This window comes from Alligator sinensis, unplaced genomic scaffold (assembly GCF_000455745.1).
Source record: "Alligator sinensis unplaced genomic scaffold, ASM45574v1 scaffold9_1, whole genome shotgun sequence".
NCBI lineage: Eukaryota > Metazoa > Chordata > Crocodylia > Alligatoridae > Alligator > Alligator sinensis.
In genome coordinates this window covers 1,472,882-1,487,592 of record NW_005842304.1, presented here as the reverse complement: position 1 = coordinate 1,487,592, position 14,711 = coordinate 1,472,882, and the positions used below count along the sequence as shown (strand labels likewise).

Here is a 14,711-nt window from a genome sequence, read left to right as displayed (position 1 = left end):
GAACATAGATGGGAAAACTTAATAGACTGAATCTCATTTTTAAGAAGCACTGTCATTAATACTAGCAGTTACCAGGTATCAAATTCTGTTCGCACAACACAAATCCACTAAAACACACACATTTTTGGTGAGAAAAGTAAACTTCATATTTATGTAAAAAATATTCTGAAATAAAATTAAAACAATATTTCTTCTTACCAAAAAGCCGTTTATCGTAACAGAATAGTTACCTGGAAAAAGTAATTTCCAACATGAGATATTCATTTTAAGGAGTTTTAATACATTTAAAAATGGAAGATTCTGCATTTACAGTTATATGCCATTGATACCGCAGATATGTTTTCCAGCAAAAAAACCTCTTCGCATGCTTAAAAAATGCACCTTAATTTGATACTGTATAGTACAACATGGAATAGTAATGAACAAGGTAGTAAACTGGTTATATGCAAAGAAAAAAAGTTACATTACAAGGCAGTTACCATATTGACACAAAAATTAAAACTTTTTTTTCAGTTTAACAGTGTTTGAAGGCAATTCACAATCATTTCCAAGAATTCTGTGAGATTTAAGGCCATTTGTTCTAAATAAAACATATCTGACACAAACTCAAACTGTATTTTCTGTAAAAACTGTACATGCAAAAACATTTTATAATTAGATACGAACAAGCATATAATAAAACATTTGGGTAGTCCAGTACACAAAGTTGTTGTGCACAAAGCAACATGGCCGTGCCATTTTTAAACTAGTTAATTCATGAAGTATTATAACTGATTACCCAGAATGGCAATGTGATTAGTTGGCATCAGTAGACTTAATATTAAGAGCCAGCATCCCTTTGAATGGGTAATCTACACAATGGTGACACCAATGTATTTTAAATAGCTTTAAAATGGTTAATTATAAAATTTCTGGTGTAATCACTTGAAAAGATTTATATGATACAAAAGTGCTAATGCTCTTAAATAGAATATGATATGATCCTAATAAACTTAAGTCAGCCAGCTATGGGACTTGAAAATGTTTGACTTGAGGTAATTTTCTTTATGTAATAGTTCTCATTTTTAAGCATGTTATCATTACCAGTTTATAAAATGTAAACTTATGTAAATTTATAAATTAGAGCATCTCTGAAAAATACATATGCCTCTTCTTGAGGTTTGGCATTATTGGTACGTCAAATACAATTTCAATAGTCATATCTTGAGAACTTATTTTCAAATACTGTTTTAAATTGTGATAAATGAATTGATTACTCAACACTTAAGAGAGAGGCCATTCAGTTACTGAGAACGCATGCATGTAATCTGTCCTTTTCACAGATTTTCTCTTGTATTTGTTTGGATAATCATTCAAAGAGATATTGCTTCTCTGGTGGCTATAGCTATTGCAGGCTAGAAGACAATGATTCAATATTCCAAACTTTTATTCTTAAGAAGAATTATAAAAGTACTGAAATTTAAAAAGTAGTAACATGTAAACATTGATACAGAGGAATTGCATTCCAGTTATAAACACACAGTAGTCAGGGAGGACAATATCTTCTGAGTTGAAACTGTGACTTGTGCTTTCCCCGAACGAATAAATGAAAAAGTATCTTTTCTGTCAGAAAAAAATAAGACTCAGAAAGAACATCAACATTTTGATCCTAGCATTTAAAAGCTTTTCAGTTGCTCATGCAACTATATTGAGTATTTTGGTATATGAAGAAAATTTCTTTTGCTCCAGGAACCCATCACAAGCTACTACTGCATCCAGAGACAATAGCAATAATTCACTGGTTGCTTGAAGTGCACCAAGACTGAAACTCTGACTCAGCAGCTCTACATGGTTTGTAATAAATGTTGAGCATTTGGAGCAGTCATATTTGAGTCTGTAACATGTGAATAGGGGGTGTATATGGAGGTGGTGCAGGTGACGGCTTGATTCCTCTGACCCTCATGTAAGAGAGAAACTGGTCTGGGACCTCAGCTAAGACATCTTTAGCAAGTCTGGCCATACTTAATATGTGGTTTCCACTTCTGTCAACATAATCCCGGAATGGCACAAACTACAAAATAAAAAGAGACATATTTATATAATATGTATGCGTGTGGCATGATATATATGCCATGTGCACATATCAAACAAGCTGTATGACACATGAGATTTGCATACAAAAAATCTTCAGATTAATAACTTTCAAGAATGAATATTAAATCTACTGCATATTGTATAGGTGTTGTACTTGTAAAAAAATGTAGCAGATAGTAGAAATGACTGCAAACCTTTTATAATACTCCAAACTTGTTAAGCCATGGCTGCCTCAAGCAGGTAAGGATATCTTTTTTCACTGAAGAGGTACTACAAGTAAAGCAATTAAGCTGGTCTAGGTAATTTCTTATAGGAAGCCACTGAATGTTTATTCTCTAGTAGCAGCATTATGTATTTATTAGATTTCTATATTAATCTCTCTTCCCTTCCTGACTATTCTGAAGGACATTATTAGATAATAATGACAATGCATGCTGTCTAGCATTGGACATCAGCCAAAAGGAGATACTGAAATAAGCTAACATATTACTAGCTCATATTGTGTTTCATGGTAACACATTTAATTATGTCAAAATTTTAATGATAAACTGCTAGCTTTTTTCCATTTACCACTTCATTTCAAAACAATCACGCTGGAAGGTTTTCTGTATATTACCTAAATATATGACAGTAAAAATAAAAAGCCCTTATTGATCAGTAGTCATTGCCCAATTACAAAACTAAAAGCAGTTAGTACAGTGCTCTATTGTACCCTATAAATATCACATTTACAGACACTACTTGGGAGGATATTTTTTCAGTATTGTCCACATTCTGGAAGTGGCTGCAGTGTGGCATCGTTTAGCCATTACTATGTCCTTTTCACACCAGTGGGTCAACTTCCTTGTTGCTAAAGCTCTGGTTAGTATGAAAAGGGTAAAAACCACGGGGGCACTTCCAGTTCCCAAACAGTGTTCAACTCCGGGATTAACTAGAACAGTTAAATTCTTCTAATGTTGTTGAGAACTGTGTACTGCAACACTGCTATACCTTGGTCCAAATATACTGTTTTATTTTCATAGTATATCTCTATCAATATGGTTCTGGTCATCAATCCAGAATGGTGCACTAGCCTTCGAACAGCAACTCACGGCAAAAGCAATGAAAAAATGCATGGCCAGGAAAACAAAAACCTCCCGTACCTAGTCCTCATCGCTTTCCTGCCCCTGTTGCAGGAGATTGTTTAAGACAAAGATCAGGCTTATAAGTCACCTACGTACCCACGCGACCTAGCCTCCACCCCGCTCTTTTCTCTTTCTTCTCTCTCTCTCCTCCTTTTTTTCTCCTTTTCTCTCTCCCATTTCTTCTCGCTCTTCTTCCTCCCCACCGCTGGATGCGGTTGTCTTCACCCACAAAGGACGAACAACATATCCCTATATGAGGAACTGCTTCTATCAGCTTTATTACCAGTGGAGAATTCCTTTGCACAAAGGACACCTGTCATTGGCCCTTTTTTTGCTCCCTGAACTCCAAAAAGAATGAACGGACCAGCCTTGAGAATTTAGACCATCAGTTGCACTCTACCATACAACACCTACATTTCCAGTTTCCTACCTGGGGATGAGGTAAAGGTAAGAAACTTTCATTCCACAAGAACATATGCATGTTCTTAGACAATTTTGAGTATTTGGTCTGATGCATATTCCACTGATGCAAAACAATAATCTGAATAGTCCTTCCAGGGTGGTAAGAACCAAAGGGAGTATAAGCAGAAACAGCTTTAAAGATAATTTTCAAAGAAAAAAAAAATTAACACAAGAGGACACGCTCCTTTTCATTCTTTTTCTTTGGTTAACCTTGAAAACCTCTACCACAACAGAAAAGCTAAGGAGAACATATTATAGGAGAAAGGAAACAGAAGAATGCTAAGCAGCAGAGACGGAAAAAAAAAAGATTCCAATTTATACTGTACGAAAGCCCAGGGGATTTTTGTTAAAATGTATTTTTCATTGCTAATGAACATGATGGCGATTGGGTTTTTCAAAGTTGAAAATCTTCATCCCATAAATTAAAGCAGCATTTCACAAAGCAATGTGTGTGCGCACCACTGTGGGGTGCAGAGGACTAGCTGGAGGTCTAGGAAGAGGCCTGTACTGAAAGGGATATATTTGTTACTGCATGGTGAAGTTAAAGGCAGTAGGGCTGTGTGAAGCTTCGGTTGCTGATTTGATTCAGAAGAGATTCGGCCTGATTCGGCAGCCGAATCTCTGAATCAGAATTGAATCAGGAGACCCATTAATCTCTCCAAATCGAATCAGAAGCCTCCAATTTGATTAGGAGAGATTTGATGATTCGGCCATAGACACAGCTTTATATGTTTTTCCTACATACCTCAAGGTACCAGACGCGGCTTGTGAATGCTGAGATGGTGGGGCAGATGGAGCATTCCATGGGAGTGCGTGGGGGGCAGGGGGGCCTCCTGCGCGCTTGGCGGCAGACCCAGAAGTACTTACCACCTCTGTGTTCATAAACCGTGCCTGGTACCTCGAGGTATGTAGAAAAAACATATAAAGCTGTGTCTGTGACCAAATTGCTGACTCTCCAAAACAGAATCGAATCTTCAGATTCAGATTCGGCCGAATCAAATTGGGACAATGATCCGAATCAGCGAATCAAATCGCTGTCCCCCAAATCAGGCTGAATCAAAATCGAATACTGCCGGCTTCACACACCCCTAACAGGCAGTGACTTGATCTCATTTTTCTAAAGAGGGAGCCAGCTTTTGGGAATTAGGCAAATGCTAAAGTGGGAACTTACAGTACAGCTCTTATAAGACCCCCAAGAAGCCCGCCAGCAAATATGATGAAGAAAAGATTGAAACGTGAAAGCAAATCAAACCCAACAGCATTTCAGGTCACTTTCATAGCAGCAATATTAACGGCTCAAAGTTAATTAAAAAAAACCGCAAACTCTTCCCATCTCATCTTTGAAGAGTACTTGCTGATCCTGTACTTGTGAAACAATGTAGCGATGCTGTCATTTATTTTAACTATGCTTGACTATTTACATTGAGCCAAATTTCCAAAAGCCTGAAAAAATATTTGAAGAAGCTGGAATCTAATCTGCAGGACAACCATTTTGTTCATCAAAAGAAAGCTGGTTGACTAACCCAGCTGAAAATCAGAAATTGCTTCAGACAGCTTATATAACTGTAGACTCAGTTGAGCACACCTGTTGTCCTATAATCAAGGTTTTGTAGGACTGAATAGCTGCTGAAACTTGCACATATTTTTTCAAAAGCCATGATAGAAGAATTCTGAGAAATAAGCAAATAACCCAATCCAGGAACAACTTTGATAGACTACCAGAGACCACCTGCCAGTTGACAGCTCATCTGTAATGCCAAATAAAGACATATTTTGTGTCAAGCAGGAGGATTCACATTTTTTCAAGATAGCAAACATTCTTAGATAAATGTAAATGCAAAGAGGTCAGCAGCAGGTGGAAGCAATCCAGGTGATGAGTAGCCAAAACATTGGTTTGCTTGCATGTTACATTGCGGTAACGTGTTATCTCAACTGAGGGATGCTAATTCTCTCCAAAATGGTTGATTCCTAGATATCAAGAGATGAAATCTTCAAAGAATATGAAAAACAGTCTCTGGAGGAATTCATTAGTTAAAATGACACGCTTCCTCCCATTAAGGGCTTTGCCCCTCTGAAGTTGAATACGATAGCCACAATGGAATGGCGAACAAGCAGAGTCACTGGAGAATCACAGAACAGAACATGAAGGGATCACTCTTATGCTGGAGCTAGATCTCATATGAAGTGCATATATTTGAGTTCCTGTTAGAATTTTACTATTGTCTACCTGCTGTAATTCCTGTAAGGTTCCTGGAAGTAAATTCATTGCTGACCTCTGGGTTTTGTCTGTACCAATAATAGCTTATTAAATACATCTTCTTTCTAGAAATGTTATCAGATGATAGGTCTCTCAGAAATGGCTTGATGAGCATGACTGATATTTTAATTATAACAAGTTAGTTCAATAGCAATGTATAGGCACAGGAAGAACCCACCCACTCCTAATAGTATTAAACATAGTGGAGAGAGGAGCAGTTCAAAGGTCAAGATGCATATATAATGTGAATGATGATGTCTAATAAATGACTTTTAGCTTTAAGTTTGAAATGAGTTTGACTTTTAGATGCTTTCAAGAAATCAAATCATAGCATTCACTGCCAAGTCCATTTATTTTTATCAGGTGTGGGCAATATCCTGATCCTGCTTCAGCATCTTGCATTAATGGCCACAGTATAGATTTCCAAACTATCTTTTTGGCACAGTAGTTAATTCTAAAGGGCTATGATTCATTCTCACAACACTCATGCACATTTTCCCCATCATCTTCTATTCATATTGGCATTTATATTTTTTTGTAACTTTAGATCAATCTTTAGTAACTTTAGATCAAAACTTAAAAGCTAACCAGCAAAATGTTTACGTGAAATATGTTTTATGCATTGAGGTGAAAATGATACAAATAAGATTATGTAACTGTATAATGCATCAGAAATAGCCATGATCATTTCTCTCTTTTAACCAAGTTAGTATTGTATTAAAGTTGTTTCTTTCACACTTTTTCCTGCTTCTGGGGGAGTGAGTAAAAGTACAAGCACAAGTACATTTGCACTCTAATACTGTTCATAGCATTAAAAAGCTTTTTCTACCATAGTTACTCACATGCCACATGCACCTTTTCTCCAAATATTAGTCTCCCAAAGTTGGGGTGTGCGATGTAAGCAGGGAAACAGACATTCTGCCCCAAATAGAAGCATAGGAATGCCATAAGATGGCTGCTGCTGCTTTTTCTTTTCTTCCCTCCAGCAGCTGCATGGAGGGAAGGGTGGAGTCCAGCTAGGGCAGTTCAGTCAGGGCAGGGGGTGGTAGAGTCACACTCTTTCCTGCTGCACCCAAATTTTAAAATCAGCTGTTTGGAAGCAGAAGTGGCACTTCTATTCAGGTAGTACTGAGGGAGCCAATTGACTTCATGGGTCATTATAGTCAATCTGATTCTTCCAATTCACTCCATTTTTAATGTTCTTCATGTCCCACTAACTAATCTATCCTTTGTTCACCAATTTTGCAGTCTGTTAGCTATTTCTGGCCTCTCTCCTCCTACTTCATAGCTTTGTAGAATGCTTTAAACTCTTTTCAAAATTCTAGATCTGCCCATGGAGTCCAGTCTGCAACAGCAGCTACAAGTTCAGCTTTTGGCTGAGCAGCCACAAACTGCTGATAGTTGAAACATGAAAGGGTTAAAAAATCTGTAACTTTTGCCTGACTAGTAAAGAGAGGGTGAGCAAACTTAAGGTTATGCTCAGTTCAGCTTTATGTAGCCCTAACTCTGGAAAAATCTTTGCCTCTTATTTGGGAGCATATGGTATGCAAGAAAATGCAGTATTTTAGAACCTTCAGGCTTGTCAGGAATATCCTTTATTATTTTCTACAGCACATAAATGGAATGGCTGCTGCATAAGACAGGCACACAATAATCAGCTATAATGCAAATATGGTATTAGGAATGCATGGGCATCAGTCAGTATTGGCAAAGGAATGGCTGCAAAATTGGGGATGGAGGGATGCTGTGCCACACAGTAGTAGTTAGGAAAGAGATAGTCCTTCTCCACCGGTACCATCATAGCACTGTAGTGATCAAGGATGCACTAGATGTGCCCTTCTGTATGAGTCATACAATGACTAGGGAGGTTCTCTCTAATCAGAGTGCCATACTGCATAGACAGAATATTAAATGTTGTTAAATTAATATACTTTTAGATACTGGTAAACAAAGTGTACTAATATTTTTTTTTTGCCAAATGATGGACTTGTGAAAATGCAGTAAACTGAAAGTTAATCCCACCCTCACTGTTAAGACACAAAGAACAATATCTAATGAATGTGCTTTTTATTTCCTTGGTGTTCTTGGAGTATCAGAAATATTTTAACAAAACGTATTCTTTCATGATTTCTATTAATGTGTTTAGTTTAGAACTTTGCTACAATCCAAATCTAAGTAGCTAATATCTTTTTAGCTAAATACCTACAGAAAGATATAGTAGGTAGGACAGCCAAACAACATATGACAAATATCAAATCCTTTACGTCCAGCATGACCTTTATATAGTGTATAGAAATCTGAAAGGATAAAGCTGATTCGCTTTTATAAAACTATTCAATTAAATATACAATGAAATGCTGTTTTTTCTAAAAGGCACATTGGGTTGGTTGCCAGCTTTTAAGAATCATTACAGCTGCAAAGTATTTTAAATGCATGAAAATGCAGCAACATGCCTGCTAATTATAGCAGGGCATGGTGTACATTACAGTAGTTCCTTATTCCCTTCTGAGTGCAATTCAAGATAATATTTATCATTTCAAAGCCAATTTTCCGTTCTTTGCCTGTCTCTTATCATATACTTCTGTGTATAGATAGGGTGTTTCTTTCTTTCTTCCTTTTTCTCGTTTCTGCTTCAATGTCATATTGTTGGGAAAACATCCTCTCTCACCAGCATTATTACTGTTTCAGCTAAACTGTTGGTAGAAGCTGTGGAAATTTGTTATATGAAACTACAGAATCAAGACACATCTCTGTCTTCTCCCTATGTCTCTTTACCCTCTTCTCCTCATTCCTGGCTCTTCAGTCTTTCCTTCTCCACGTCACTGTTCATCTTTCCACTGTGCCTTGCCATGTCCTGTTAGGGGGCTCTCAATGGGTCCTTTGACTTGAATGGTAAAAGTAACATAGGAGAGCCTGAGGAGAACTAATACACAGTTCCCATTACATAATAAAACATTGCCAGAGTATTTAGGGCAACCGCTACACTTTTGCTTCAGAACTGTGCTAGTGTATCCAATCTTTTAGTTCAAAAAATGTTTTCTAGCGTTTTTGTTATAAAAGGAGAGCCTTGACTGTGAAGAAAAAAAAACAACTAACACAGGGTTGTCTTCCTGAGCATGCAGACAGCCTGCAATAACAGCTCTTTGTGATATGAGTCATCCCACTCATTTCAATCAAACTCTACCTGTAAAACCTTAAAAAGGATGTCAGTGGAAGCAGTTTAATTGTCCATGTTATATTCCAGTGAATATAAAACACCCCTGAATTTAAGATGCACTCTCATTTTTTGACTCATGAAACATGAATTTATTTACAAAAATGCAATCTCTGTGGTAAATAAGAGATGATCCTCCTGCTCTTCTTTAGGAATTTAAGTTAAAGATACAGGCCATTTTTAGGAGAAATATTTCACTCTTAAATGAAAAAAAACATGGTATTTTTACCTAGGACAACCATAATTCCAAACTACCTGTCTCGCTTTCCCAATTCCAAAAATCACAGCTTCCCTAATGACACTTTCACTATTGCTGGTAAGCATTATAAATTCTGAAACTGCCAACATAACTGAAAATGAATGGGAAACATATAATAAAACATGTATTATACAGCTACTATATGCATCTGTGTTAATTTATATTAAACATTCAAAATAAAAGAAAGGCTGATTTACTAACATCATAGTTTGTATTGATTAAGTTCATTTAAAAACATTTTTTTTTCAAGTTGATGTAAGATCCTGCAGAACTTCTGGTTTATTACAAAAGATATAAAAAACTAAAACAAGCTCCTCATAAAATTAATTACTTACAACCTGACCTTTAGTATAATGTAAAAATCATTACGTACATACAGTAAAAATATTTAACACAGATCATTTTCTTTATGCATATTACACACTAATAACATCTGTTTATAAACTCATTCTGTCTTATCCTTATCTTAGATATGGAAAGAAGTAATGGACTAAGGAAAAAAAATAGGAGTTCGGCAATAAGAGAAATAAGAGATATTAACAAAAAAGAAGGAGAAAGGACAAAGAGGAAAATGGATGGATATGAAAGGAAGCTGGGCAGAGAGGCAGTGAAGTGAGTGGTGGCAACATAAATTATTCAGATCTTTCCAAGGAAGCATCATGTATGTCCCAGAACTTATCTTGGACAATTCTATTACTAGTATGCAATTCTTTCTAAGTGGTCAGCCTCACTATGTCTGTGCACCAATCTTAAACTAATAGGCACTTTTTGGATATCAACACCTGTATAACACTAGTTACATAGCGTTATACAGGCATAACTTAGCAGTTACTAGTCCACTACTGAGCCAAAGTTTTCATATTTAGTATCTACAAGAGCTAACTGTACATGCCTGGTTTGTGATACAAGTTTATTCTTAATTATTGCACTATTAATCATGGAATTAAGTTCTCTCCAGAACAAATGGATGTTGGAATACTCCCAAAGCATATGGATTGAACAAGCACCTGCTGAGTCACAGTGCAAAGTTTATTGCTATAAAGCAAACATTATGTTAGAAATGTATGGGCATCAGTTCTGGATGCTGTCAGTGCTGGCAAAAGAATGACTGCACAATTTGTCCAATTTACTGGATTGATTGCTTTGGACAATCAATCAATCAATCAGTAGGTGATTGAATACACCCCTGATCTGATTTGCTGCTGAATTATATTAAGCAACAGTCCAATAAACAAGAGTCTCTAGAATTCAGTTCCATTTCTTAGCTGTGAAATGTTTAGTTTCCCCCTTGCTTTTCTTTTTTGGGGAATCAGTGTTTCCCTCAAATTTGGTTGCCAGGTGTGCACCTAACATTACTGGTACTCCACAGTTTTAGATAAGAAAACAGTACACGCATCTGGAGTACACAGATTTTGATAGGCTAAGTTGATGGTAAGGTTGTGTTTAACTTGGACATATTCATTTCCAGGCACAAAACCAAAAGTATCACTTTCAATACAGCATCTGATGGTTAAGATCTCAGTCTAAATTGGCCAAATGATGGGTTACAGGAGTTCTGAGATATCCCAAACAAGTATGTAGAAGGGATTACATTTTAAATTTATCAAACTGGTTAAGCCATGTATTCATGTCTACCACAAAAGTTCCTAATTTTCCTTTAGGGAAATAAGTAATACAAGTGCAGCACACAGGCAAAGGACCAAAGGGCAACCAATTCAGCTTCCACCTGGAGTCAATCTAAGAGTGTCTATACATGTGCTCTGAGGTGGAGGAGGGGTGTTTTAATTAGAGTGGCTCCAAGAGCACAGCATCTTGTGTATTCAGTGTCCCACACTTCAAAATGGTGGTGGAGACACTTGAACTGAAGCTCATTTGATGAGCTTTAGTTCGAGCACCCCTGCTGCCATTTTGAAGTGCTTAGATACTACATAGATGCAGCATAGAAGCTGCTGGAGCACATTAATTAACATGCTCCATTAACATGCTCGATTAATTGAGTCTGCTCCAATGCATGATAATTAGCATGCGTCGAAATAGACTTCTGGCACGTGTATAGGCGCCATAATGCTCTATAAGACAGGTATATAAATCATTAGGCTTCTTGATAAAGATCACAGGGCACTTGGGGCATGGGGCCTGATCAACAAGAGCATCCTGAGATTCTGAAGAATACCCCACTGCTACTTAAAACTGGTAAGTAATTCATGATATCCTGTGATCAAGGAACATCTACAATGAATACACTCCTGGTCTCTGCAAGTATAAGGAGCGCCTGCTGAAACAATATGCTGCAAGTGAGAGTGGTGAAGCAAACTGACACCTCCGCCTCCCTGTTTCCCATAGTACCACAGACTTGCAAAGACTAAGGCCTTTGTATATTCCCCACCCCAGCAATTGTACACTGCAAGCTAAAGCCAGTAACTATTAATTCCCTAGGTTACAAACGTACCAACATGGTTATCATGTGTGGGGTCCTAGCTCTTGTCTTTCTACAGCACTGCATTGAAACTTCCTAACCACTTTACCCTGGTTTAATGAAGGCTGAATAACTAATTGCATGTCTTAGATTGTATCATTATATGTCAATTTGTACCTATGTAGCTACAACGTGTGGGGTCCTGTATTGTCTTCCAACTCTATCAAGTCATAAAATAAACTATAATTTTAACATTTTGTTAATAAAGTTTTAAAACTTTTCTGGTCAGTTAGGGAATCTACAATACCCTACTCTGACAAGAAATTGTATATTACAGTAGGGAGATTTTGGTTTGTTACCAGTATTTCACAAGAAGGATCTTATGTGGCTGACTGATGAACTACTATTCAGGAACATGGAAAAGGAAGGAATTCAACATAAAGCAGGCCTATTTTGATCATTTTGAAGTCTTACCAATTAATATTAAAAGTATTTTTTGCCTCTCACCTGCACAATATCCCTTTCTGCATATTTTCCTCTTGAGGAAATTCTGATTTCATCACCATCCAATTCTTCCATAGCTTAAAAAAGAGAATCAAATTAATGTATTCACTTATTACTTCACTCATACAACAAATCTAAGTTATGGAAAACAAAGTCTTAGATTCTTTGAATTCTGTGAGGGATGACAACATTTTTCTATTAGATTAAAAGTTACCTCTTAAGACTCTTCATTATCCAAATGTATCATATACAACAGTTAATTTCCATTCTCTTATGCCGATACCATATGTTACTTGCATTTTTAGCTTTGGTTAGTTTAGCACAAAATAAACCCTGGCACGCAGAGCCTGTAGATATCCAAACTCCATCCCAATATGTGCCCAATTAATTGCATGTTAGGTCTAATGAAATGTAGTTCACAAACAATTCTCCAATTTTCTTACACAAAGATGACTTTTCTTATAGGCTATGCTTATGGAAGTTATTATTTGGCACTGCATGTGGCAAATGTGACTCAAATTTGTATCTGGAAGTGGAAAAACTGCCATTACCCAGTAGTAAAAAGCTTTTAAAATTATTACAGAAAACTGATCACACTGTGCTTCGGGCAAGCAATTTGTTCAGTGTTTATGTAGTTTTTGACGTAGCATAACTGTTTAGCATATGACTACCTAGAGCACATTATTCTCTAAGGTGCCACCTCACCCTGCCTTTTGCCTAAAGCACATTAATACAACATAACAACTATGAAACTATGAAACATAATCATAATTTACATTTCTAGTACTAGAAAGGCTAAAGTTCTGCTTCCAAAAGTGGCTGTAAAATAGATATGACACTTTTTCTCGGATATTTTAAGCAAGTACAAACAGGTTTAAAAATAAATTTCTTTTTCTTTTTTTATGTAAATATCACCCCTGCAAACTCAATCTGGAATATAAAGTGAAGCCAAATTTTCTCATTATGGGGTAATAAGGGTTCTACATACCAAATCCATTGCTTCTTATCCCTCATAGCATTTTTCTCTCACTTTCTTTTTGTCCAACAGTTTCACAGCTGAAGATATCACTGTAAAAATCAGTGATGTATCATCTGGAGTTTAGCCAACAACAAGACTAAGGCAGAGGTGCCAAAATTGATCAGATCCTTTTTGATCATAGTAAATGCTTTTTCTTCTGTACTGGGTCACATTATGAAAGCTTAGAAATATGAAAAGTTACCATATTCTACAATAATTTCCCCTTTTGTGAGCTTCTGCCAGCACCCTCCATGTCTTTTATGACTAAAAATATTGTCATCTTTGTGTTACTCACTGAATTACAGTTTTGTAGTTTCTCATTGAGTTTATGTAGGCCAGTAATTCTTAAACTGGGGTGCTGCACGATGCTCTCAGGGGTGTTGCACCACCCCCACTTCCAGGTTGGACTGTCCCACTGTCTCTCTCCATTACCAGGAGACATTGTGCAGGGCTAGCCTGGGAAGTGGCTCAACAAACTAATGCAATTCTGAGGACATGATCTCACTCTTTTTAGGACCCAGGGGAAGCACTTGCCTCTCTTTTAAGTACCCTTGCAAGGAAATTTGGTGCCCAGGGCAAAGCCCGCAGCGGTAGCCTGCCCTTGCCCCATGCACAGATTTGGGGGGTACATGCCCTCCCCATGCTTACCTGGGAGTGCATGCAGCAGTGGGAGCTGCCCTCCCCCCATCCTCACCCCCACCTCAAATGAGCCGCTCGCAGCTCCATCCTGTGCCCTGCCCCGGCTGGGCAGCGCCTGTTGACGCCCCTTTCCTTTGGTGTCTGGGGCAGTCACCCCACTCCCCCCCTCCCCACAGCACTGCTCTCTTTCCTTTCCAGTAATAGGCTAAAGCTGTGACTGTGAAGATATAAGTTAGGCAGGAGCTGTCCACTTGGGAAAGCAAGTTGGATTGGCAAGTTGTTTCCTTCTGTGATCAGTCCAACCCCTGTATGTTACCACTTTTCACACTGAGCTTTAACTTTAATTTTTAGGAGTCTTTCTGTAACTGTTTTACAAGGACAAAATCTCTTCAGATTTATCAGCTGGCTGGCAATAAGCACAAGATTTACTGAAACTCTTTTCTACTTTTTCTTCCCCAAGTTTAGGGACTTTGGACCCCTCTTATGTACTTTTCCTAGAAAAGTGGTTATACTAGGGGCTTATAATTGTTCTTCACTACTACGATAAAGGAGTCTTCCTTTCAATTTAGCCACCAGTACCATCCAGAATCAGGGGGTGTCTGTAGATGTGCAGGGACATTGTTCCAACATTCTCTTATTACATCATGTTGGAGTAGACTCAATCAAGTCTGCTGGGGTGTGCTAATTAGCGCACCACAGCAGCCTCTGCATCTCATATATTCAGTGTCCCTGAATGGCGGGGGGG

General features: G+C 37.5%; 1 protein-coding gene across 1 annotated transcript in view; it reads right to left on the bottom strand.

Annotated features, from left to right (window-relative positions):
• Positions 1-259: 259 nt before the first annotated feature.
• The window catches only part of CPNE8 (copine 8), a 185,958-nt gene continuing 171,506 nt past the window's right edge, over positions 260-14,711 (bottom strand). The window contains exons 19-20 of the mRNA XM_025209700.1: positions 12,313-12,386; positions 260-2,050 (exon numbers count right to left, since the gene is read on the bottom strand). Of these exons, the coding sequence (XP_025065485.1) occupies positions 1,862-2,050; positions 12,313-12,386 (263 nt within the window). The 3' untranslated portion in view covers positions 260-1,861. The remainder of the gene's footprint in view (positions 2,051-12,312; positions 12,387-14,711) is intronic.